This window comes from Monodon monoceros, unplaced genomic scaffold (assembly GCF_005190385.1).
Source record: "Monodon monoceros isolate NGI ecotype Baffin Bay Population unplaced genomic scaffold, NGI_Narwhal_1 Super_Scaffold_12, whole genome shotgun sequence".
Classification (NCBI taxonomy): Eukaryota; Metazoa; Chordata; class Mammalia; order Artiodactyla; family Monodontidae; genus Monodon; species Monodon monoceros.
In genome coordinates, this window is record NW_021703768.1 from 107,493,672 (window position 1) to 107,521,024 (window position 27,353).

The 27,353-nt window shown below is 38.3% G+C and overlaps 1 protein-coding gene across 1 annotated transcript in view; it reads left to right on the forward strand.

Annotated features, from left to right (window-relative positions):
* The first annotated feature begins 302 nt into the window (after positions 1–302).
* Positions 303–27,353, forward strand: part of ADAMTS19 (ADAM metallopeptidase with thrombospondin type 1 motif 19) — a 272,394-nt gene continuing 245,343 nt past the window's right edge. The window contains exons 1-2 of the mRNA XM_029216811.1: positions 303–387; positions 1,015–1,652. Of these exons, the coding sequence (XP_029072644.1) occupies positions 303–387; positions 1,015–1,652 (723 nt within the window). The remainder of the gene's footprint in view (positions 388–1,014; positions 1,653–27,353) is intronic.

The window sequence follows — 27,353 nt, forward strand, 5'->3', positions numbered from 1 at the left end:
CAGAACGCAGAAAATAGACTCATCACCTAATTCGACAGGGAGCCGGAGCGCTGCGGGGCGGTGCGCTGCCTGCCCCCGCTCCTCCCCACCCCCACCCCCACCCCCACCCGTGCTCCAGCAGCCTCTCGGCGCCACACCCCCCCCCCCCCCCCCCCCGCGGCAGACAAAGGGCCTGGGCAAACTCGCCGCCCGGCCTCCTTGCGCTCCGGGAAGCGGCGGCGGCGGCGACTGCGGCGCTGGCGGCGGCTGCTGCGACCGCGGTGGATCGCGCAAGGAGGCGCGCGCGGGGCCGGGAGCGCGGTATGGGGAAGAGCCGCGAGATGCGCCTGACTCACGTTTGCTGCCTTCTCTACCAGCTGGGGGTCCTGTCGAATGGGATAGTTTCAGGTAAGTTCTTCCGTGACTTTGGGCTTGCTTTCCACCTTCCCCAGCGGAGACCGGGCACGCACGGGTCGGCAGGGCTGGCGCAGCTGTGCGCCGTGAGCAGGGCTCCACGGGTAGCAATAAAAACCGGCGTGCGGTTGCGGGTGAGAGGGTCACGCTCCTGACCGAAGCGCACTTCTCGCGGCCTCATTTCAACAACGTGAAATGCTTAGTTTTCCTCTCACGAGAGTAATAAGATTTGCAAAGGTACGTTTACAGCACCTGGAGGAAAATTGGGACGTAAAGAAATTGATAGTTCTTCCTTGCTCTGGCAGATACTTAAGGAAATCATTTAATTGTGCTGGAGTCTTTGCACCGGTTTTCTTTTCTACAGCTAAGTGCTGTCACCAAACTTTGCAGCCCCACTCTTCCCCTCCCCCTGCCCCGATAATCATACTTTTATTTTGAAAGTGCTGGGGTCTGTAATCTGATCGCTAGGCTTCAGGGGTTGCGAGAGTTTCAGGGGCTAGACGGGTGGTCTCCAGCGCGTTACCCGTGAGCCCTGTGTGCGGAGTGTGTGCCCGGGGACGCTTGTGCTACTGGAATCGCGGCACCTTAAGCCTCGCACTTCTCTGTCTGCCCCGCCCGCAGGGCTGCAGTTCGCCCCCGACCGCGAGGAGTGGGAAGTCGTGTTTCCTGCGCTCTGGCGCCGGGAGCCGGTGGACGCGGCCGGCGGCAGCGGGGGCAGCGCGGACCCAGGCTGGGTGCGCGGCGCCACGGGCGGCGGAGGCGCCCGGGTTCAGGCGGTCGGCAGCTCCCGCGAGGTGCGCTCCGTGGCCCCGGCGCCGCCCCAGGAGCCCGCGGAAGGCCGGTCAGGGCCCCGGCCCCGACCCCCTCCGCCGGGGGGCGAAGAAGACGAGGAGCTTGAATCGCAGGAGGTGCCGCGGGGATCCAGCGGGGCTGCCGCCCTGTCCCCGGGCGCCGCGGCCTCGTGGCAGCCGCCGCCCCCATCTCCCCCCCCGGCGCAGCAAGCAGAGCCGGACGGCGACGAGGTACTGCTGCGGATCCCGGCCTTCTCTCGGGACCTATACCTGCTGCTCCGGAGAGACGGCCGCTTCCTGGCGCCGCGCTTCGCGGTGGAACAGCGGCCGAGTCCGGGCCCGGGCCCCACGCGGGCAACAGCCGCCCCGCGCCCTCCGGCGCCACCCGACGCCTCCTGCTTCTACACCGGGGCTGTGCTGCGGCACCCTGGCTCGCTGGCCTCTTTCAGCACCTGCGGAGGTGGCCTGGTAAGCGCCTTTCCTTCCCCAGCTCTCCTCTTCCCCCTGCCACTCCTCCCTCTCCCCCTCGTAGACCAGGCTGATTTGCCTGCACCTCATCCCCTTACGAAGTGCGCCCTGACCTTGGCCCTAGTCTGCACCCCCCAGGAGTCTCTACCGTGTACTTCCCATACAACATTTCCAGGGCAGTCAGTGAATCTGAAGGCTAATTGTTTGGATTAATAGCCTTCTGCTAGATGGTCATAAGTTTCTTCATAACACTAGGTAAAACTGTCTCCTTGCAACTCTTCCCACTGGTTTTATTTCTGCTTTTCAAAATAAGCCCACCACGTGGTGTCTTTTAGGAGACTGGAAGACAACCAGTCTGCTCACTGCTGAATCTCCTCCTTGTTTGCCCCTCACCCCCAGTTTCTCATCTATTATCTCATAGTTTTTTTCATGTCCCACTTCAAAGCTGTCAGAACAGTCCTCTAGGGAGTTACGTTCTGACAGCTGTCTGGAATTTAAACACATTCACGCTCACACGGGACACCTGTTCACTGTTCCTTTGAGAAACGAGGGGAGAAGGAGTTAACTCAAAGGCTGCGAGCAGTTGACTAATGGATGACATGAGAATCCAGTCAGTACTTGAAGGGTTATGGTTCTATGATTTAACATTTCTTTTCTAAGGTTTACATTTTATTTGGCAAAAGTTTCTTTTCTTTTCTCCACTCCATGGAGGAAAATAGCAGGGATGAGAGCCTGGCTAAGAGGCCTGTTGGAGCTAGAAAGTAAAAGCCATTTGCCCTGTCTGAATAATACAGATCATCATTCCATTTCCCCCCCTGTCTTTTGACCCAGGGTTTGGGATAATTGTTGCCTCCTGTAAGTTGACCTTTACTTTGTGGTAAAGTATACATAACATAAAATTTACAATTTTGACCATTTTTATATGTCCAGTCAGTGGTGTTAAGTACATTCACATTGCTGTGTAGCCATCATCACTGTGGACTTTACTGTTGGTTTAAGGCAAAACCCACAAAATATTGTAAACACGCACATGATTTGTGGCTTCATTTTGATATTCCAAGTGAGCCACTGATGAAATCCACAGGGACTTCTCTGAAAGCAACCTGCTCATTTGGAGAAAAATCCAATAGTAATGGACAGCAGAAAATATCAGCACAATCAAAGGCACCCAAAGCCATGAAATGGAAAAAGATGGTTAAAAATCCAAACAAAATGAAACTGGAAATTTTTACCTATACCCTTCTGAGATACCACAGTCAAATGATATAAAATGCCACACAGGGCTGTATTTTACCAGATGCTCATAGTGATGAATATTCAAATATGGTCATTTTTAGCCATGAGTGAAAAAAAAATGGCATGGAAAAATTACATGAAAAGCTTTTAAAAATGTTTTTTATGGAGCTCATGTTTGAACACTTCACTGGGGGAAACATTTTGTGGGGATTTCATTGTCCACCGGTTTTTGGCTGGGGATTAAATAATTACATATAGAAAGTTCCTGGTGTGGTAGAAGCAATAGGGGATAAAGCATTTCACTGTGTTGAAATGTGGGCTTTTGGTCAGATTTTCCAAATGAGCTCTGCCTTCTCTCTATACTTAAAGGAGCAAAGTTAGAATTATGAGTAGGTTTTTCATAGACTGAATAGGAGTTTGACATACCTCCCTGTTTATCATGTTGGACTTTTACTCACTTTTCCTATTAGCCACATATGTATGTGTTCTGAACTGGGAAGTCTTTGTTGTTGAAGAAAACTGACATTGCTAGCAATACAGTGTAGCAGTCAGACTTTGAGTAAAAAGTTAGGCAAATAGCCAAGAAGGTTGGGTTTGTTACTGCAGACTCTGTCATGCCAGCCCTTTCCCTTATGAGGGTGGATTAGGAAAGGGAAAGCATAATTTGTTATCTGAGCTCTGACATTGGCCTGTTCCCTACTGATTGACAAGTCCCTTTCCTCTCTGGGATCTAGTTTTCATAAGTAAAATGAGAGAATCTGATGACTTAATTAAAATTGGATGATAGAATGAAAATTTTGTTGGATGCTAAATATATTCTAGAGCCTGCATTAGGGGCTCACAGATTGGAAGCACATCATATACAAGTAGATACGACACAGGTGGTCATGAAACAGTGACTTAGCAGCATGTTAAATCAGATGTTATGCCCGAGGTTAAACCACGCTTGGGGAGTTGGGGAAGGCTTCCCAAGGCAGAGTTTCAGTGGATTTTGAAGCATGGGGAGCCTTTCTCCAGGCAGGAAAGGGCTGGGAGTGTTACAGATAGAAGGAAGAGACTGAGTGGAGATGAGAAAATGCAGAGCCTAACAAGGGAATGAAAAAAAAAGTTTCTTCCGACAAGGCCAGAAGGTGCAATAAGGGGAAGTGATCCTAAACTGTCTGGTGAGATCAGACCTCAAAAGCCCTGTCTGCCTGAGTACAGGCTTTTTCTGTTTAACTGTTGATTATCGAAGGATTGCACTCTTGTTTTTCTCTATTTAAATTCTGTGATCCAGTAATTCTAATGTGAGGCATCATGATGTCTTTATATGAAGGTGCATTCTTTATAAATGCAGCTCCTTTAGTTTGCAACAGTTTTTTCTTCTCAGTAAAAGCTTTCTGACTGTCAGTTGCACAGGAAAGAGTAGATTACAAAGTACACCTTCCCTTCCCCTCTCTCAGTAGCAAGTTTTACCCACTTGTGCCTGAACTCCTCAACACCTTTTGAATTATTACATATTTGAAAGGTTCTAAATGTCTCTATCAAAGGAAATAGATAACAGTTATCAAGTATTGCAAAGCGGTGAACATTTGTTAAGACTGGCCAATTCATTCTCCAGATATCAATCTAACTTGTGCTGTAAAGGGAAAAGTGATTGAATGGAGATTTTGGTTACAGGTTCCAGTGTTGCCTCTTCAAAGTATTTAATCTTTCTGGATCTTATTTCCCTTATTTGTAAAATGCACAAATTGTATTTGTATATTTAGCAATTAATCTATGAAGTGTTCTTACTATTTTCCCTTATTAGTCTCTAATACTGAAAAATAATTGAGATCTAATGGGCACATAAGTAGTATTAAGTAATTAAGCATTTATTGAACGACTCCTTTGAGCAAGGCATTTTGTAGGTACAGAGAACACAGAAAGGAGATGAGAAAGCCTTGGTATGTTTCAAGGAGTTCCCAACCTGGCTTGCCAGTCACAGATATAAATAGGGAAATAAAGTAGTTTGTGTTACGTACAGATGTAGGAATGTCCCAAGTGCTATGATGATACTCTCTTGTTCATCTCTTCATTTCCAGAACATGGTAAGATATCTAGTTTTTAGTAGGCACCCAGTAAAAATCACTGAATAAAATATTACACATACAGTACGTTATTCTGTTTTAAATAGTAATCTCTAAAAAATTAAAGTACAAAAAGCAACAAATTAAATTTCACGAAAGAGTGAAACAATCATGTTTGCTCAAAATTAACACTTTTTTAACAAAAGCACACCTAAGCACTGGGCCAAGATAAACTACATCAGTACATTCCTTGCCTGTGATTCTCTTTAGATTGATGATTACTGGCTATCAGTAATATTTAGATTACTTTTCCAGGATGATAAAGAGTAACTACTAAGACTTACTTAAACTTAGAGTTTTATAAATTTAGAGTTTTATATAGTAGTTATGCTGATTAGCTCTTCATGCAAAATCTGCAGCCTTGTGTAAATTCCGTTTTTTGTTTTTTTTTTCCAATTTACTCCCTTATGCGAATCAAAGTATTTGGTACCATGGGAAGTTTTGAACACTTAAGTATTTGGGGGCATCCCTTTTGGACAAGGAACTTTATCAAGTACCAGTATGGAAATAGGAGAGGAGGGTATGAAGACAGGGAAAAGGTAGTACATACCTAGGAGAACTGGAGTAGAAGTGGAGTCAACATCTAAATGAAAAAAGATTGCAGAATAACGTCACCCATCCAGCTGCTTTGTTCAAGCCAAATCTTAGGAATGACAGAAAAGATATTCTAAATAAATCTAAAGCAGTATTCTAAAAGAATGCCATCAGTACATCAGACATTTCGAGTATCTTCTGAAAGACTGCAAACAGTTTGGATTGGATTAATGGAAAACATATAGACATTAGAGAATATGTGTGAATGGAGGCAGCTATGGCAGAGGTGCTACTGCACTTGCAAAGAAAGAGAGGGCCATGAGCACAAGGGGCCCTTGAATAACAACACTGTTGGTTTTGTCTGCTGTCCAGTTGTGCCAGGTAGCAGAGGACAAATGTGTGTCCGTAGGCAAGAGCGGAGAGAATAGTAGTAGAGCTTTTCCGGACGTGTGGGTGACACCAGAGGATGGAGAGTCTCCACTCTCAAAAGTTGAGCCATTGGCTTCCTGCATGCAGTAGATGGCCCCACTTGTCCCTCCAAATAACTAGAGGAGAGCTGGTCACAACAGATAGGTGAGTGGGAAACCAACAAAAAGAGATGAGCTGACACCTAAGAATATCACACTGTTAAGAAAACAAACCATATAAAAGAGAGTCATCAAATTGGTTGATTAAAACCATGAAGCAAAAATCTTACTAGATTAAATAGAATACTTTAACTGAAAAATAAGAGTAGATATATATTCATGGAAAAAAACAGGACAGCTGCTGTCTGTAAAGAAATGATTAGATACGGGCTTCTCTGGTGGTGCAGTGGTTGAGAGTCCACCTGCCGATGCAGGGGACACGGGTTCGTGCCCTGGTCCGGGAAGATCCCACATGCCGCGGAGCGGCTGGGCCCGTGAGCCATGGCCGCTGAGCCTGCGCGTCCGGAGCCTGTGCTCCGCAACGGGAGAGGCCACAACAGTGAGAGGCCCGCATACGGCAAAAAAAAAACAAAAAACATTAGATACAATGGAACTCACATTATATGATTATTAGAATTAAAAACTCCATAGATGAACTGGTAAGTAAATTTGTGACCTAGAAGGCAAACCCAGAAATTGTCCCAGAATAGAACATAAAGGACAAATGGGTGCAAAATACGAAAGAAAAGTTGTGAGCCATGAATCGTAGATCTAGATGGTCCAAATTCCTTTTTTTTTTTTTACATCTTTATTGGAGTATAATTGCTTTACGATGGTGTGTTAGTTTCTGCTTTATAACAAAGTGAATCAGTTATACATATACATATGTTCCCATATCTCTTCCCTCTTGCGTCTCCCTCCCTTCCACCCTCCCTATCCCACCCCTCTAGGCCAAATTTCTTTAATGGGAGTTAATTTAAAAAAAAATAAAGGAGAGAGTTTTAAAAATGTATGCAAATGAACCCTAAACATTTGATTCTAATATACATCACCAAAATATACATTCATTAGCCAAGCTTTGGATGTGAGGCCAGATACTACGCCTTTGAGTGTAGGTCAGATAACTGGTGCTCCAGGTGAGCCTTACTCACGATGCACCAAGACCAATTTCCAATATAGGTTTCTGTATTTGGAATAAAATTTAAAAGACAAATGCAAGGCAATTTATGTGTAGAATCCTGGACTTTTAAAACTTTCAAATCTTGTACAGTTTCATCCCAAATAAAATTGCAGCACTTTTTTTTTTAGCAACTTAATCTTTCTCAAGTTTTTCCAAAGTTTTCATAGAAACAAAGACATCTTTTGCACTCATATTTCACTTGCATTAATATTTAGGTTTGATTAAATTATGTAATTACAAAATGTTGTGAACATATGTTCAAGCAAATATAGCTGATTCTTGGTGAACATACAGGCTGACTGGTGGAAGTAATTGCAACAAGACAAGAGAGGAATCTAAGCTCAGTGAGTGTTGGGCATACTGCATGCCTCAGTGATCATGTTTTCTGGATGGTGTGGAGAGTGTTATTTAATTCAGTAATTTGAGATGAATTGCTTGATGGAACCAGTGTTGGTTAGGTAGAGGTTAAAGAGACTTTTTTTGTATCAGAATCGAATTTGCCCCATAAATAAAGGAAGACACACGCCTTCAGACTGAAAGACCAACCACTAAACAGAGAGTAGCATAAGGAAAGAGACCCAAACCTAGACTGATTGTGGCAGAATCTTAGAAAATCAAAGATAAAGAGAAAATCCTACATGTTTAATAAAGGAAAGATTATCTACAATAAGATGAGTGTCAGATTGATATTAGAGATTGAATCAGTAATACCAGATGCTAGGGGGTCATGAGTTGATAGCCTCAGATTTCTGATGAAATGTGATTTTGAATCCTAGATTCAGCCAAATTACCATTCAGACCTAAAGGCAGAATGAAGTCATTTTCAAAATTACAAGGACTCAGACTTTACCACACAGAACCTCCAAAAAGTTATGCAATGAAAATCTTCCTCCAGCAGCCTTTCCCCAGTTATTGCTCAGTATCCCTTCCTAGAGGTGGCCAGGGTTATTAGTTTCTAGTGTGTGAGCTAGAGGTAATTGACACATAAACAAATAAAATACATTAAGAGCTTTTAAAAGCCACATTATTTACACACACACACACACTGATGTGTGAGATTATCACATAATGAGTGCATAAAGAGAATCCCCTTTCTGTTTTGGTACTTCCATTTTATCTGATTGCAAAAATGTGGCATAATTTCCTTAATCAGTTTGGTGTGGATGTACATTTAATGGATTCCAGTATTTTCCTGTTATGAACAGTGCTAAATGAATAAGACTCTGTAGGTATGTCATTTTGCCTATGTCATGCCCTTGTCAAAGGGCAAATGTATTGGTAATTTGGGGGCAATATTGCCTGATTGTACCCCATGGAGGTATGCCACTTTACACTCTCAGGTCAGCAGAAAAACAGAGTACGTCTTTCAGCTATGCTGTCACCAATATAGGTATTATTAAAAATTTTGATCTTTGTAAAATCTAATGGGCAAGAAATGTTATCTCAAAGTAGTTTTAATTTACATTTTTTCATATTAATGGTGAGACTGACCATTTTTCATATTTTTATTCTCATTTCCTTTCCTGTAAACTTTCTGTTCATTTCTTCTACTCATTTTTCTATTAGGTGTTTGGTCTTTTTCATTTCTAATTCCAGTGCTCTTTTTCTATGAGTATATTATTTATTTATTTTTAATTTAAATAAGTAAATAAATTAATTTATTTTTTGGCTGCGTTGGGTCTTTGTTGCTGCGCGCAGGCTTTCTCTAGTTGCGGTGAACGGGGGCTACTCTTCGTTGCGGTGCGCGGGCTTCTCATTGTGGTGGCTTTTCTTGTTGCGGAGCACGGGCTCTAGGTGCACGGGCTTCAGTAGTTGTGGCTCAAGAGCTCAAGAGTGCAGGCTCAGTAGTTGTGGTGCACGGGCTTAGTTGCTCCACGGCATGTGGGATCTTCTCGGACCAGGGCTTGAACCCGTGTCCCCTGCATTGGCAGACAGATTCTTAACCACCGCGCCACCAGGGAAGTCCCTTTCTATGAGTATTTTAAAAAGATAAATGTTAATAACAAAATAATACAAGCTGAGTATAGAGAGTTTAGAAAATACATAAAATAAGTCATCTGTAATCTTAACATCCATAGATAAGCACTGTTAACTTTCTTGTGGATATGCTGTAAAGGAAATATAAATACCGAATAAACATTCACAGTTTTTTCAAATGTATTAGGAAACTAGGGAAAAATTTTTCTCAATCATCACTTTTGGTTCATAGATTGGCACAGATTGTGCAGCTTAATAATATCTGGTGGGTACGCTTGGGGAACACTTAACCTTATACATTTGAGGGGAGTAAATTGGGTAGAGCCTCTTGTGTGGTATGTATTTAAATTTTAAACATGCTTAGTTTTCAGCAGTTCTGCTTGTAGTTATCAATATTAGAGGAATATTCACATAAGAGCAAAAGATTTATGTATAAGCCTAGTCATCGCAGCATTGTTTTCAAGAGCAGAGCACTCTAAAAGTTCATCAGTAGTGGGCTAGTTACATCTATATACTGTGCCGAATACCCAGAGAACAAAACGGTGCATAGTTCTTGCTTCAAGGTCCTTACAGTTTTTAAGGAAAGTTCTCTTTGCCTCAACTTGTCCTACCTGTCTTTTTCATGGTACTATTTAGTTAAGTGTTCAGTGTTTCCTTATCAACTTTAAGTGCACATCTCCTTAAACCATCCATGGTTTTCCTGCTTAAAAGTTAGAACGGCATGGATGATTTTGTTCCCGCTGACAGTGACACATGGAAGAAGTTTCTGTACTTAGAGTGGCCAATATGCAGACACTCCAGTCTTTTTCTAAGGGAGTGATATAGTGAGTTCTAGTAAAAAGAATCATCGTGCTGATGGAAAAAGCGATATTATACATTAAAAGTTAATAACCCCTTTAATCATGTGTTAATCTGTGTCTTAGTGTCCTGAGAGACTTCAGGCATGGACCAATTTTGTGAGAAGAAATTTTGTTTATTTAATAATATTTATTAGATAATATTTAATATTAATATATACTTATTTGAAGTTTATTAGGTGAATCATAAAAATAGTATACCTTTTCAAATTCAGGAAACTCTGTATAGCAGTCTTAAAACATTTTTTATGCAGTACTAAAACAGAGCACATTTTTATTGAGTTCATGCACAATTGAATGTTTCTGCTTAATTACAATTACATTTTTACCCAGATGGTTTTATGGCTTTGTGTTTGCAAAATAAAGAATAATCAGAGGAGTTCCAGGTTCCTGATAGATGGGAAGTGTATTGAGTTAGGGAAGTAATTGACATATTTTAAAGCACCGAGAGAACCAGTAGTCCCCCTTGGATTATGATTTGTTGGTGGGGGGTGAGGTGGGTGGATGGGGGGTGTTCCTGAAGGGAAATTTTAAGGTTCCCACAACCAAGTGAGGACCATAATTTGATGCAGAGTGCACTTAGGGTGCAGCCATAGTGAGCACATCATCTTGTCTCCATCTCATCTTTATTCTAATGCCAAGCCCTAGACTGAGAGAAGTGAGAAAATGGGAACTCAGCCATTTCAATGCTAACCAGATATTCGTACAGAATTTTTGCATGGTGGTGTTAAGAAGGCCCTTGGGGATTAGATAGTTTAGTACTTGCCTTTTCCAGCTGATTTCATTTCATAATGAACATCCATATATTTTCAATACATTATTAACTGTTTAGGCTTTAACACAGATGATCAGGGAATGGAGCTGATGAGCCAGTTTCAGCATTATTTAAACAGCTCCTGCCTTCGTATTGCTTTCCAATTAAACTTATCAGACCTAAACCTTTTTTTCCTTCACAAGCATATGAAGCTGTTTGGCCCCAGATTTTTCCTCTTCCCTCTGCCTGGCTTCATCTAAAATATATGACCACTTTCTGCAGTGAACCCACACCATCGGCTTTTAGATCATGCTTCTTGATGCCCTGTTTTTTAAAGTCTGGTGTGCAAGCACCTGTATCAAAATCACGGCAGTGGGGGTGAGGTAGTGGGAGCTGGGAATTCTCCATTTAAAATGAGAATCCCAGATTGAGGCTCAAAACTAAGAAGTGTATTTCAAAAGAATCCAAGGTAATTCCTGTGCAGGTTCAGATTTGAGGGCAGCCACTCTAGTGGCTCGGAAAACTCCAGAGCTCAGGATCTTTAAGGACTGGATTTGCATCCATCAAACTTCATATCCTATGTGTCTTGAATGAATTTTAATACTGTCTTTCAGCTCCAACTGTACTAAACTTGGATACCTCCTCTCCTTACCTTTAACATCTTTCCAGGAACCCACTCAGATGCCATTGAGCTAGAAAGGATTTTATGAATTTCAATTATTCAACAGGCTATAAGTGTGAACTAGTTGGGAGATGATATAATGGGACCTTAATGCCAGTATGAATGTTTTCCTACTCTTTAGGTGAAAAAGTATACAAAAGTCGAAACTTGCTTCCCATTCCAAAATTTGGAAGTAAATAGAGATGAATTATTTCAAATTGTCATCAACAGTTTTATGGGTAGTATAGCAGGAGACTTACTCCAGCTGTTTCATGATAGTTACTGTAGTAAAATAAAATTTATCAGAAATAAAGGAAGAAACATACCTTCAGATTGTAAAGGGCCTACCATACCACCAAGTTTAGATGTGGCTGAGTGAAGACTGAGGCACATTGTAGAGGCGTATTAGAAAATAAGTGAGAAAATTAGAAACTCTTTGTGAGAGGTTATCTACACTGGAGTGGCAGAGCAGTGTGGTCAGGTTAAGAGGACTTTGGAGATGCGTGAGAATTAAATGGTGAGCTATCTCAAATGGCAGAAATAACCTAACAAGGCTTATCTGCTCATTCATATTGCAAGAATTTGGATGTTAAGGGTCCTGTAAAACTCATTAGGATTAACAGTCAAAAAACATTAACATGCTAAGAGGAGTGGCCAGGCAGATAATTATATCAGCTAATCTGATTAGTGCAAATTGTCTATCTCCATTATAATTTGGATTTGAATGCATGTAGTGGCAACTAAAATGTGATAGGTTCATTTCCATTGTAAAAGTATTATATTACCAGCAAATATTTTAGTGTGCCCAGTTCATAGATGGACAGTTCACTTATTGACAGAGGAACTTATGTATAGATAGGCATAGGGTCTTCACAGTTTTGTCTGGTTGTGTGCTTATGGATAAATAGAACTTCAGCAGTTTATTACAACAAAATAGAAAGTCTGAGTAATTTATTGTGGAAATAACAATTATGTATACACATACTTAGAAAAGTATGAGTACTTCATTGTGGAAATATCTGTCTTTTAAAATTTAATTATTTGGTGCTCCATTTTGTTTACTAACGTGGATAATTCCTGTGTCTCTGTAGATCTCCAGTTAGAATTTTGTCACTTCAAAATAGATGGTTCTAATTAGTAATGTTTTAAAAGGCATTGAACTGGTATTTTACGGTGAAAGTTCCTACGTAGAAATTTTTCTAAGTAGAACCTAATTATTTCTCATTAGTAAGATAGATTCAAGAATATGTCAAGCTGATTTTTCTAAGGTAGATCATTATTTAAAATGTGACAAATTGAAAAGGATACTGTGAATGATTTTTCCCCCAATGTCTTTTTTTCTGGTATGATTTACATACCATAAATTCACCCCAGTGTGCAATTCAATGATTTTTAGTACATTTACAGAACGGTGCAACCATCACCACAATTCAGTTTTAGAACTTTTCCATCACCCCAAAGGGGTCCCTCACACCCATTTGCAATCATTCTGTTCCTACCCCCAGTCCCAGGCAACCATTCATCAACTTCCTCTTTTTATAGATTTACCTTTACATTTCATGTAAATGAAATCATATAAAATTTGGTCTTTTGTGTCTGGCGTCTTAAACTTAGCGTAATGTTTTTGAGGTTTGTCCATGTGGTAGCATGTATCAATAGTGCATTCTTTTTCTTGCTGAATAATAAGTCATTGTTTGTTCATCCATCAGTTGATGGGCATTTGGATTGTTTCCACTTTTTTGCTGTTATGAATAATGCTAATATAAACATTTGTGTATAAGTCGTTGTGTAGATATATATTTTTATTCCTCTTGGGTAGAAACCTAGGAGTGGAATTGCTAGGTGATATGGTAAATTTATGTTTAATATTTTAAGAAACTGCAAAATTCTTTTACTAAGTACTGCCAATTTACGTTCCCACCAGCAATTTATTAGGGTTCCAGTTTCTCTACATCCTCATCAACACTTGTTATTGTCTCTTTTTGATTTAAACTATTTTTGTGGCTGTGCAGCAGTATTTCATTGTGGTTTGAATTTGCATTTCTTAATGACTATGTTGAGCATCTTTTCATGTCCCTTTTTATAGCCATTCATATATCATCTATGGTGACATGTCTATTCAAATCTTTTATCTGTTTTGAATTAGGCTTTTTGTCTTTCTGCTATTTAGTTTTAAGAGTTCTTTGTATACTCTGGATGTAAATCCTTTGTCAGACATAGGATTTGCTAATGTTTTCTTCTAGTCTAGAGGTTTCTGTTCCTTTTCCTGATGGTATCTTTCAAAGACAATTTTTATAGATTTTGAAAAAATCCAATTTATTTTTTCCTTTAACGGAATGTGCTTTTGATGTAACTAAGAAGAACTCTGTCTAACTCAAAGTCACATAGACTTCCTCTTATGTTTTCTTCCATACTTTTGGTTATTACTTTTAGGTCTGTGATGTATTTTGAGTTAGTTTTTTGTGTATGGAGTGAGATAAGGGTTTGAATGAATCTCTTTGCATATGTATATCCAATTTTCTCTCAGCCCCTTTGCTAAAACGACCATCCTTTCCTAATGAAATGCCATGAAACTTTTGTCAAAAGTCAACCATAAATATGAGTTTACTTTTGTACTATTAATGCTGTTTTTTAAATCTATACGTTTATCCTTATGTCAGTACCATACTGTCTTGATTTAGGAGGCTTTATAATATATTTTTTAATTGGGGAAATTCAACTTTGATTTCCTTTTTCAAAGCTTTGTTGACTATTCCGGATCCTTTGCATTTCTGTATAAGTTTTAGGACCAGATTGTCAGTATCTGTGAAGAATCAGCTGGAACTTTGATAGGAATTGTGATTAAAGATAAATTTTGGGAGTTTCTATTTTATAAACAATACAGAAGATTTTTGTGCTATCTGGAAATTATTATTAGTAAGGCATTCATTAGGGGACATTTTTGAATACCCTGTTGACTAATTGACAAAATTAGCTACTGATACCCCATATTATAGTGGACACGATTTAAAATTCATAATCTGTGAGAACAACTATTCAAAGCCACTCATTTGGAGTTATACAAATAAAGTATATAAAATAGGAAGTTACAAAGATGTAGTGTCTTTGTAGGATTAGGACATGAATCCACATATCAGACTCTAATTTTTTTAAATGTTGTATTTATGAGCTTCTTTTATTTAAAAAATATTTTTCTTTTCCATTATGGTTTATCACAGGATATTGAATATAGTTCCCTGTACTGTTACAGTAGGACTTGTTGTTTATCCATTCTATATGTAATACTTTACATCGTAGGACTTGTTGTTTATCCATTCTATATGTAATACTTTACATCTATTAATCTCAAACTCCCAATTTACCCCAACCCCTGCTATTACCCTAGGCAACCACAACTCTGTTCTCTATGCCTGTGAGTCTGTTTCTGTTTCATTAATAAGTCCATTTGTGTCATATTATAGGTTCCACATATAAGTTATATCATACGATATTTGTCTTTCTCTGACTGACTTCACTTAGTGTGATAATTTCTAAGTCCATCTATGTTGCTGCAAATGGCATTATTCCATTCTTTTTTATGACTGAGTAGTATTCCATTGTAAATATACACCGCATCTTCTTTTTTTAAAATTTAATTTATTACTTTTTTATACAGCAGATTCTTATAAGATATCTGTTTTATACATATTAGTGCATACATGTCAATCCCCATCTCCCAGTTCATCCCACCACCACCCCCCACCGCTTTCCCCCCTTGGTGTCCATACATTTGTTCTCTACATCCGTGTCTCTATTTCTGCCTTGCAAAACGGTTCATCTGTACCATTTTTCTAGATTCCACATATATGCGTTAATATGTGATATTTGTTTTTCTCTTTCTGACTAACTTCACTCTGTATGACTGTCTCTAGGTCCATCCACATCTCTACAAGTGACCCAATTTCTTTCCTTTTTATGGCTGAGTAATATCCCACTGTATATATGTGCCACATCTTCTTTATCCATTTATCTGTCGATGGGCATTTAGGTTGCTTCCATGACCTGGCTATTGTAAATAGTGCTGCAGTGAACATTGGGGTGCATGTGTCTTTTTGAAATATGTTTTTCTCTGGGTATATGCCCAGTAGTGAGATTGCTGGGTTGCATGGTAATTCTATTTTTAGTTTTTTAAGGAGCCTCCATACTGTTCTCCATAGTGGCTGTATCAATTTACATTCCCACCAACAGTGCAACAGGGTTCTCTTTTCTCCACACTCTCCAGCATTTGTTGTTTGTAGACTTTCTGATGATGCCCATTCTAACTGGTGTGAGGTGATACCTCATTGTAGTTTTGATTTGCATTTCTCTAATAATTAGTGATGTTGGGCAGCTTTTCATGTGCCTCTTGGCCATCTGTATGTCTTCTTTGGAGAAATGTCTATTTAGGTCTTCTGCCCATTTTGTGATTGGGTTGTATGGTTTTTTAATATTGAGCTGTTTATATATTTTAGAGATTAATCCTTTGTTGATTCGTCTGCAAATATTTTCTCCCATTTGGAGGGTTGTCTTTTCATCTTGTTTATAGTTTCCTTTGCTGTGCAAAAGCTTTTAAGTTTCATTAGGTCCCATTTGTTTATTTTTGTTTCTATTTCCATTACTCTAGGAGTTGGGTCAAAAAAGATCTTGCTGTGATTTATGTCAAATAATATTCTTCCTATGTTTTCCTGTAAGAGTTTTATAGTGTCCAGTCTTAGGTTTAAGTCTTTAATCCATTTTGAGTTTTTTTTGTGTATGGTGTTAGGAAGTGTTCTAATTTCATTCTTTTACATGTGGCTGTCCAGTTTTCTCAGCACCACTTATTAAAGAGGATATCTTTTCTCCACTGTATATCCTTGCCGTGTCATAAATTAGTTGATGCATGGGTTTATCTCTGGGCTTTCTGTCCTGTTCCATTGATCTATATTTCTGTTTTTGTGGCAGTACCATATTGTCTTGATTACTGTAGCTTTGTTGTGTAGTCTGAAGTCAGAGAGTCTGATTCCTCCAGCTCCATTTTTTTTCCCTCAAGACTGCTTTGGCTGTTCGAGGTCTTTTGTGTCTCCATGCAAATTTTAAGATTTTTTTGTTCTAGTTCTGTAAAAAATGCCATTGGTAGTTTGATAGGGATTGCATTAAATCTGTAGATTGTTTTGGGTAGTCTAGTCATTTTCACAATATTGATTCTTCCAATCCAAGAACATGGTATATCTCTCCATCTGTTTGTGTCATCTTTGATTTCTTTCATCAATATTGTATAGTTTTCTGAGCACAGGTCTTTTACCTCCTTAGGTAGGTTTATTCCTAGGTATTTTATTCTTTTTGTTGCAGTGGTGAATGGGAATGTTTCCTTAATTTCTCTTTCTGATCTTTCATTGTTAGTGTATAGGAATGCAAGAGATATCTGTGCATTAATTTTGTATCCTGCAACTTTACCAAATTCATTGATTAGCTCTAGTAGTTTTCTGGTGGCATCTTTAGGATGCTCTATGTATAGCTGGTTCCATGTGATCTGCAAACAGTGACAGTTTTACTTCTTCTTTTCCAATTTGTATTCTTTTTATTTATTTTTCTTCTCTGATATCCATGGCTAGGACTTCCAAAATTATGTTGAATAATAGTGATGAGAATGGACATCCTTGTCTTGTTCCTGATCTCACAGGAAATGCTTTCAGTCTTTCACCATTGAGAATGATGTATGCTGTGGGTTTGTCCTATATGGCCTTTATTATATTGAGGTAGGTTCCCTCTGTGCCCACTTTCTGGAAAGTTTTTATCATAAATGGGTGTTGAATTTTGTCACAATCTTTTTCTGCATCTGTTGAGGTGATCATATAGTTGTTTTTCTTTAATTTATTAATATGATGTATCACATTGATTGATTTGCATATATTGAAGAATCCTTGCATCCCTGCGATAAATCCCACTTAATCATGGTGTGTGATCCTTTTAACGTGTTGTTGGATTCTGTTTGCTAGTATTTTGATGAGGATTTTTGCATCTATATTCATCTGTGATATTGGTTAGTAATTTTCCTTTTTTGTAGTATCTTTGGTTTTGGTATCAGGATGATGGTGGCCTCATAGAATGAGTTTGGGAGTGTTCCTTCCTCTGCGAATTTTTGGAAGAGTTTGAGAAGTATGGGTGTTAGCTCTTCTCTAAATGTTTAAATGTTTGATAGAATTTGCCGGTGAAGCCGTCTGGTCCTGGACTTTTTTGTTTATTGGAAGATTTTTAATCACAGTTTCAGTTTCAGTGCTTGTGATTGGTCTGTTCATATTTTCTGTTTCTTCCTGGTTCAATCTTGGAAGGTTGTACTTTTCTAAGAATTTGTCCATTTCTTCCAGGTTGACCATATTATTGGCATAGAGTTGCTTGTAGTAGTCTCTTAGGATGCTTTGTATTTGTGTGGTGTCTGTTGTAACTTCTCCTTTTTCATCTCTAATTTTATTGATTTGAGTCCTCACCCTTTTTCTTGATGAGTCTGGCTAATGGTTTATCAATTTTGTTTATCTTCTCAAAGAACCAGCTTTTAGTTTTGTTGATCTTTGCTACTGTTTTCTTCATTTCTATTTCATTTATTTCTGCTCTGATCTTTATGATTTCTTTCCTTCTGCTAACTTTTGGTTTTGTTTGTTCTTCTGTCTCTAGTTCCTTTAGGTGTAAGGTTAGATTATTTGAGATTTTTCTTGTTTCTTGAGGTATTGCTGTAAACTTCCCTCTAAGAACTGCTTTTGCTGCATCCCATAAGTTTTGGAACGTCATGTTTTGTCATTTGTCTCTAAGTATTTTTTTATTTCCTCTTTGATTTCTTCAGTGATCTCTTTGTTATTTAGTATCATATTGTTTAGCCTCCATGTGTTTGTGTTTTTTACGTTTTTCCCCCTGTTATTTATTTCTAATCTCATAGTGTTGTGGTCGTAAAAGGTGCTTGATATGATTTCAATTTTCTTAAATTTACCGAGGCTTGAGATGTGACCCAAGATGTGATCTATCCTGGAAAATGTTCTGTGTGCCTTTGAGAAGAAAGTGTAATCTGTTTTCGGATGGAATGTCCAATAAATATCAATTAAATCTATCTGGTCTGTTGTGTCATTTAAAACTTGTGTTTCCTTATTAATTTTCTGTCTGGATGATCTGTCCATTGGTGTAAGTGAGGTGTTAAAGTCCCCCACTATTATTGTGTTACTGTCGATTTCTTCTTTTATAGCTGTTAGCATTTGCCTTATGTATTGAGGTGGTCCTATGTTGGGTGCATAAATATTTACAGTTGTTATATCTTCTTGGATTGATCCCTTGACCATTATGTAGGGTCCTTCTTTGTCTCTTGTAATAGTATTTATTTTAAAGTCTATTTTGTCTGATATGAGAATTGCTACTCCAGCTTTCTTTTGATTTCCATTTGCATGGCATACCTTTTTCCATCCCCTCACTTTCAGTTTGTATGTGTCCCTAGGTCTGAAATGAGTCTCTTGTATACAGCATATACATGGTTCTTATTTTTGTATCCATTAAGTGAACCTGTGTCATTTGGTAGGAGTATTTAATCCATTCACATTTAAGGTAATTATCAATATGTATGTTCCTATTACCATTTTCTTAATTGTTTTGTTTTTGTTTTTGTAGGTCCTTTTCTTGTGTTTCCCACTTAGAGAAGTCCCTTTAGTATTTGTTGTAGAGCAGGTTTGGTGGTGCTGAATTCTCTTAGCTTTTGCTTGTTTGTAAAGCTTTTGATTTCTTCATCAAATCTGAGTGATATACTTGCCAGTTAGAGTAATCTTGGTTGTAGGTTTTTCCCTTTCATCACTTTGAATATATCGTGTCACTCCCGCCTGGCTTTTAGAGTTTCTGCTGAGAAATCAGCTGTTATCCTTATGGGAATTCTCTTATATGTTATTTGTCATTTTTCCCTTGTTGCTTTTAATAATTTTTCTTTGTCTTTAATTTTTGTCAATTTGATTACTATGTGTCTTGGGTGTTTCTCCTTGGGTTTATCCTGCCTGGGACTTCCTGTGCTTCCTGGCCTTGATTGTCTATTTCCTCCCCATGTTAGGGATGTTTTCGACTATAATGGAAATATTTTCCTGGGTCCTTTCTCTCTCTCTTCTCCTTCTGGGACCCCTATAATGCTAATGTTGGTACATTTAATGTTGTCTCAGAGGTCTCTTAGGCTGTCTTCATTTCTTTTCATTCTTTTTTCTTTATTCTGTTCCACAGCACTGATTTCCACCATTCTGTCTTCCAGGTCACTTATCCGTTCTTTGGCCTCAGTTGATTCCTTCTAGTGTATTTTTCATTTCAGTTATTGTATTGTTCATTTCTGTTTGTTTGTTCTTTAATTCCTCTAGGTCTTTGTTAAACATTTCTTGCATCTTCTCGATGTTTGCCTCCATTCTTTTGACGAGGTCCTGGATCATCTTCTCTATCCTTATTCTGAATTCTTTTTCTGGAAGATTGCCTGTCTCCACTTCATTTAGTTGTTTTTCTGAGGTTTTATCTTGTTCCATCATCTGGTACATAGTCCTCTGCCTTTTCATTTTACCTGTCTTTCTGTGAGTGTGGTTTTCATTCCACAGGTTGCAGGATTGTAGTTCTTGCTTCTGCTCTCTGCCTTCTGGTGGATGAGGTTAGCTCTACACCACATCTTTATCTATTCCTCTGTCAATAGACATTTAGGTTGCTGCCATGTCTTGGCTATTGTAAATAGTGCTGCTGTGAACACTGGGGTGCGTGTATCTTTTCGAATTACTTTTTTGTCCAGATATATGCCCAGGAGTGGGATTGCTGGATCATATGGTAACTCTATTTTTAGTTTTTTGAGGAGTGTCTATACCATTTTCCATAGTGGCTGCACCAATTTACATTCCTGCAAATAATGTAGGAGGATTCCCTTTCTCTCCACACCCTCTTCAGCATTTATTTGTAGACTTTTTAATGATGGCAATCTGACCAGTGTGAGGTGCTACCTCATTGTAGTTTTGACTTGCATCTCTCTAATAATTAGCGATGTTGAGCATCTTTTCATTGCGTTTTGGCCATGTGTACATCTTTTTTGGAAGAACGTCTATTTAGGTCTTCTGCCCATTTTTCCATTGGGTTGTTTGTTTTCTTGGTATTGAGTTATATGAGCTGTTTGTATATTTTGGAAATTAAGCCCTTGTTAGTTATGTTGTTTGCAGATATTTTCTCCCAGTCCATAAGTTGTCTTTTCAGTTTGTTGATGTTTTCCTTTGCTGTGCCAAAGCTTAGAAGTTTGATTAGGTCCCATTTGTTTATTTTTGCTTTTATTTCTATTGCCTTTGGAGGCTAACCTAAGAAAACATTGGTACGATTTATGTCAGAGAATGTTTTGCCTGTGTTCTCTTCTAGGAGTTGTTGTTGTTGTTGTTGTTGTTGCTGCTGTTGCTGTATGCGGGCCTCTCACTGCTGTGGCCTCTCCTGTTGCGGAGCACAGGCTCTGGACACGCAGGCTCAGCAGCCATTGCTTACGGGCCTAGCCGCTCCACGGCACGTGGGATCTTCCCGGACCGGGGCACGAACTCAAGTCCCCCGCACCAGCAGGCGGACTCCCAACCACTGTGCCACCAGGGAAGCCCTCTTCTAGGAGTTTTATGGTGTCATGTCTTATATTTACATCTTTACGTCATTTTGAGTTTATTTTTGTGTATGGTGTGAGGGTGTCAGACTCTAGTATTGTTTCATATATCCCACTGCTGTGAAAAAGACCAAAGTTGTTAGGTTCAGGGTTCAAATCAAGTAAACAAATAAATACAAACAAACAAAGAAAATCCAAATCAACCTCTTTAGGAAGTAGATTTTAGTCATGGACTTTCAGAGTTATTCTGTAAATGTAAACCTGTATACAAATTATTGTGTGTGTTTATTTAAACAGAGCCAAGAATTGTAAAATTGTACCTTTTATGCTTAATATCTCTATTTTTATTTTTATATTTTTTATTGAAGTATGGTTGATTTACAGTGCATTAGTTTCAGGTGTACAGCAAAGTGATTCAGTGATTCTTTTTCAGATTCTTTTCCATTATAGGTTATTACAGGACATCGAATATAGTTCCCTGTGCTATACAGTAGGTCTTACTGTATATAAAATAGATGAACAACAAAGGTCATCTATTTTATATATAGTGGTTGTATCTTATTTTTTCTAAAATTGTACCTTTTATTAAAAACCAAAACAATAAGCTTTCTCTGGTATTGTGAGTTTGGAGAGATGCCTGCCAGCTGTAGGAATCATGATTGGGAAAATGTTAGGGAAATAAAGGCCCTTAGACAGTCAATCTATTAGGTATTAATTTAATAGTAATATAAAGAAGCCTAGTAAAGGATAGAAATACTGTATTTATTTAATTCCAGTAGATACTTTTCCACATTTTTGCAACTCTTACATTAAGGGTTTGTTGTAACATTGACAGCATCTTAGGACTGATGAAATTTGATATGAAAGCATACGTGAAATTGGTGTCACTTTAGGAAGTGAACGTTTATGAAGGCCTAGTTGCACTGTTGTCCCAGAACAACTTGGCTCAGAAAGTAAAAGGGAATGGTGTCCAAATAGTTATATTTAAATCTTTGGTTTTGAATAATAATGTATGGACATATTTACAGGAAAGCTTTATATTTTTTTTAATGTGCTTAAATTTCTTCTGCTTAAATTGACTATAGGTCAGGATTAAACCAAATTTTCATCCCTGTAAATGTTATATTAATTCTGAACTTTAGGGAATAAAATGATGGCCCAAAAATTCTATCAGGAGAGATGGTTTGGAGTGGTCAGAGGAGAATGAACAAGACATACATAAACATACCACTTGAAAGTTATGTCCAAATCTTAGCTGGTAAAATGGTAAATTAAAGAAATACAGTGTTTGATTACTAATTTAATTCCCATGATTGTTTATTTTGCATTTTCAGTTTCTATAGCTCATACGCCTTGTCAGGCCTCAAGAGTTTACATATCTCTGTGAGTTGACAGGACCTCCTTGTGAGGGGGGTAGAGTCATGAAGGGGGTCAATGGGTGGAAAGGTAAAAGAGGAGAAGTAAATTCATTGATTCATATTTAGAGTGTGGTTTAAGATTAAGAATAGGGAAGTGCCTTATTTCTATTTGAAATGCTTTTGGAACAACATACTAAAGCACCCTTGGGGACAGCCTAGCACTGTACATTAATATGGTCTCCAAACCTTTGCCTACAGTTAGCTCAGTTGTAGTATTTTTGTTAAGTGTTCTAATAACTTGGCTGCTCTTGCCTTTGTCTGTGGAGTCTCCACAAGTGCATAGTGTCCAATTTTGGGGTGCTTGGTCACATGGTCTTACATGTTCTGAACCTATTAATAACTTACCATAGGCTTGTAAGAGAAAGAATACATCAGACTCTAAATTGGAACTGCATAATCAACTGTCTACTTCATACTTCTGTCATTTCTTTCCATTACCTATTCCTCTAGAAGATACACATTCAGTCCCATGTTCAGCGCTTATATCTCCTCCTATTCCTGTAATTCTGAGATGGATTTCAATAAATAGTCTTGGAGAGTTAAAAAATAATACAATATAAACAAAACATAATATAAATGGTTATAACTGTGATAATAACATAGGTTTTAAAAGTACTTTAAAGCTTATAAATTACATTTACAAAATCTTTGGTTGTAGTATTTCTAGACATTCTTAGAAAATAAGTGACCTGCTCAAATAAATACTTACATGTAAATCTAGTTTTTATAAACTGAATTATATTTTAAGGGCCCTATAGGACATAGCTATGTAAGGAAAACATATTGTGATTTTTTTTGTAAATAAAATAATAACCCCTAATTTAGTATCACTTTCTTAGAGTAAGTCTGGTTTGGAAATGCCTGATATTTTACCTTTAAATAATTATGAATACTCTTCATACATTTTGAAAGTGCTCATAAATTTTACGTATGAAAAATCAGAAGAGCTTTCTATGCCATGGCAGTGGTAGATAGTAAATGACAAGAAACATACCTGCAAGAAATAGAAAAGGTACCAGAATCTTCCACTAACCATACCTACAAGGTCAGGAAGTGATACCTCCACCTTTTTTTCTATCAAATTAATAAAGAAAGATCAATGAATAGAGATGCTTCTATTTCTGTTTGAATCAATTCAAAAAAAGATTTCATGCCCAAAATGTAATAGCTACTATTTTTTAAGCCCTATTATATGCCAGACTTGTACTGCCATAAGGTATGACTGATTTTCATAGAAACCCACTAAAATACATGCTTTCACTCAGTTTTATAGACTAGGATGCTGAAGCTCGTGGAGATTGAATGTCACCCACACCAGGCTGCTGGTAAGGCCTGAAGGTGAAATTCAAAGTCATGTGTGTGTGTGTGTGTGTGTGTGTGTGTGTGTGTGTGTGTGATGAAAATATTTTTGTAGCTTTAATTTTATTTATCACTGGTGTATAACATTCACATAATTTTAATTCTTTGATCCAAGGTATGGGGTAGAAATTGACATGAATGAGATAGAGGAATAGAATTTGACATAGTAGAAATGACTGATTTTTAGTGTAATCTATCTTCCTTCTCCATCTAGTTTCTGTTTTGTGTTAGCATTCTTAAAGTTTTAAAGCAAGAGTTTAGCATACAATAGATGTTTTCTTTAAAATATGCCTGACAGTCCAATACCATTAACACTTCTAGAAGCAAATAATTTATTAATTTCACCTGCCATTTCACTGTTGGAAAATTTTGTTGTTGGAAAACCCTGGCATCTTGGAATTAATCTTGGTTTTGGTCATTTGGAGTACAAAGAATGCTGTATCACTTTTGTGATATACAGCAGTGACAGTGGCAACAAGTACAAACAACCATGATAGTTTATGAATCAGTTAAGTTTGGGGCACTATACCTGTGGTTCTTAATAGTTATGTGATTAGTTTTTACAGTAACTGTGCTAGGAAGGTGTATTACTCCCATTTTGTTGATTAGGAAGTTGAGTAGTTTTCTTAAGTCACCAAGGAAGCAAGTTGGGAATCCAATCCAGCCTTCCTGATTTCAAAGCTAATACTCTTCATAGAAATGGTTTGAAGACTGAGTTCTGCAGAACTGCACAGTTCTGAATTATTGTCTCGGGAATTGCCATGTTTCATGTTTTGGAGAGAAGTAAAGGGGAGTGTTAGGAGTAGAAGGTGAACTCCAGTCTCGTCACCCTAATTTTGGTGTGATCAGCTCTATTGTTTTCTGTTTAATATATTATCATTTTCATAAAACATTTGGTTTGAAAAAGTGTCCAAGTGCAATAAGTTTAAAACTACTGTAACTTCTACTTCCAGCCATGATGAAATAGGAACTGGAAAATGAGACAAAATATATGAATCAGTGGTTTTTCACGCATTGGAAAAAAGGTAGCACATGGCAGGAATCCCTGAGAGAAAAGAAACAAATGAATAATCTGTGTATATGTCCCAGTTTATAGTCTGAGAGAGGCTATAGGCTGCAGCACTGAAAGGGAACAAAAGTAGAGCCCACCATTCTTGATGAAGAGAAAGGGTTTGGGTTTGAAAGAGGCCAAGGAAGGTAGAATTTGCAGAAAAAATACTAAAGCAGAAGGAGCAGTGCATAGAGAGCCCTCATAATCTATAGAGGGTTCTTCTGTAGTATTTAGGTGAATACTGGTCTAATTGACATTTATAGAGCATTTCACCCTACCACCCCAGGATACACTTTATTTTTCCGGTGCATGAAGGATATAGTCCAATATAATACTTTATTCTGGGTCATAAAGGAAATCTCAATAAATTTAAGAGGAATGAAATGATACAAAGTAGGTTTTCTTTCTTTTATATTTTATTGAAGTATAGTTGATTTACAATGTTGTGTTAGTTTCTGCTGTACAGCAAAGTGATTCAGTTATACATAGACATATGTGCTTTTTATTTTTTTTTGCGGTATGCGGGCCTCTCACTGTTGTGGCCTCTCACGTTGCGGAGCACAGGCTCCGGACGCGCAGGCTCAGCGGCCATGGCTCATGGGCCTAGCCGCTCCATGGCATGTGGGATCTTCCCGGACCAGGGCACGAACCCGTGTCCCCTGCATCAGCAGGCGGACTCTCAACCACTGCGCCACCAGGGAAGCCCAGACATATGTGCTTTTTCATATTCTTTTCCATTATGTTTTATCACAGGATATTGAATATAGTTCCCTGTGGTATACAGTAGGACCTTGTTGTTTATTCATCCTATTTATACTTATATATAACTTGCATCTGCTAATCCCAAACTCCCAATCCTTCCCTCCCCCACCCCCTCCCCCTTGGCAACCACAAGTCTGTTCTTTATGTCTGTGAGTCTGTTTCTGTTTTGTAGATATGTTCATTTGTGTTATATTTTAGATTCCACATATAAGTGATACATGATATTTGTCTTTCTCTTTCTGACTTACTTCGCTTAGCATGATAATCTCTAGGTCCATCCATGTTGCTGCAAATGGCATTATTTCATTCTTTTTTATGCTGAATAATATTCTATTGTATATATGTACCACATCTTCTTTATCCAGTCATCTGTCAGTGGACATTTAGGTTGTTTCCATGTCTTGGCTATTGTAAATAGTGCTGCTCTGGGCATAGGTGTGCATGTTATCTTTTTGAATTATCGTTTTGTCTGGGTATATGCCCAGGATTGAGATTGCTGGATCATATGGTAACTCTATTTTTATTTTTTTTGAGGAACCTCCACACTATTTTCCATAGTGGCTGCACCAATTTAAATTCCCATCAACAGTGAAAGACGGTTCCCTTTTCTCCACACCCTCTCCGACATTTATTATTTGTAGACTTTTTTAACGATGGCCATTCTGACCAGTGTGAGATGCTACCTCATTGTAGTTTTGATTTGCATTTCTTTAATAATTATCAATGATGAACATCTTTTCTTGTGCCTATTTGCCATCTGTATGTCTTCTTTGGAGAAATGTCTATTTAGGTCTTCTGCCCATTTTTCTATTGGGTTATTTGATTTTTTTGGTTGTTATTGAGTTATATGAGCTGTTTGTATATTTTGGAAATTAAGCTGTTGTTAGTTATATTGTTTGCAAATATATTCTTCCGGTCTGTAGGTTTGCTTTTCATTTTGTTGATGGTTTCCTTTGCTGTGCAAAAACTTATCAGTTTGGTTAGGCCGCATTTGTTTATTTTTGCTTTTATTTTTGATGCCTTGGGAGACTGACCTAAGAAAACATTGGTACTATTTATGTCAGAGAATGTTTTGCTTATGTTCTCTTCTAGGAGTTTCATGGTGTCATGTCTTATATTTAAGTCTTTAAGCCATTTTGAGTTTACTTTTGTGTGTGTGGATATGTTCTAAACTTCATTGATTTTCATGAGGCTGTTCAGCTTTTCCAACACCACTTGCTGAAGTGCTATTTTTTCCCCATTTTATAGTCTTGCCTCCTTTGTCGAAGGTTAATTTTCCATAGGTTTTGTGGGTTTATTTGTGCGCTTTCTATTTTGTTGCACTGATGCATATGTCTGTTTTTTGTGCCAGTACCATGCTGTTTTCTTTACTGTAGCTTTGTAGTATTGTCTGAAGTCTGTGAGTGTTATACCGCCTACTTTGTTCTTTTTCCTAAGTATTGCTTTGGCAACTCTGGGTCTTTTATGGTGCCATGTAAATTTTAGGATTATTTGTTCTAGTTCTGTGAAAAATATCATTGGTAATTTGATAGGGATCACATTAAATCTGTAGATTGCTTTGGTTAGTATGGCCATTTTAACAACATTAATTTTTCCAATCCAGTAGCATGGGATATCTTTTCATTTCTTTGAATCATCTTCAGTTTCCTTTATTAATGTTTTGTAGTTCTCAGCATATAAATCTTTCACCTCCTTGGTCAGGTTTATTCCTAAGTATTTTTTTTAATGCAATTTTAAAAGGGATGGTTTGTTTACATTCCCTTTCTGCTGTTTCATTGTTAGTGTAA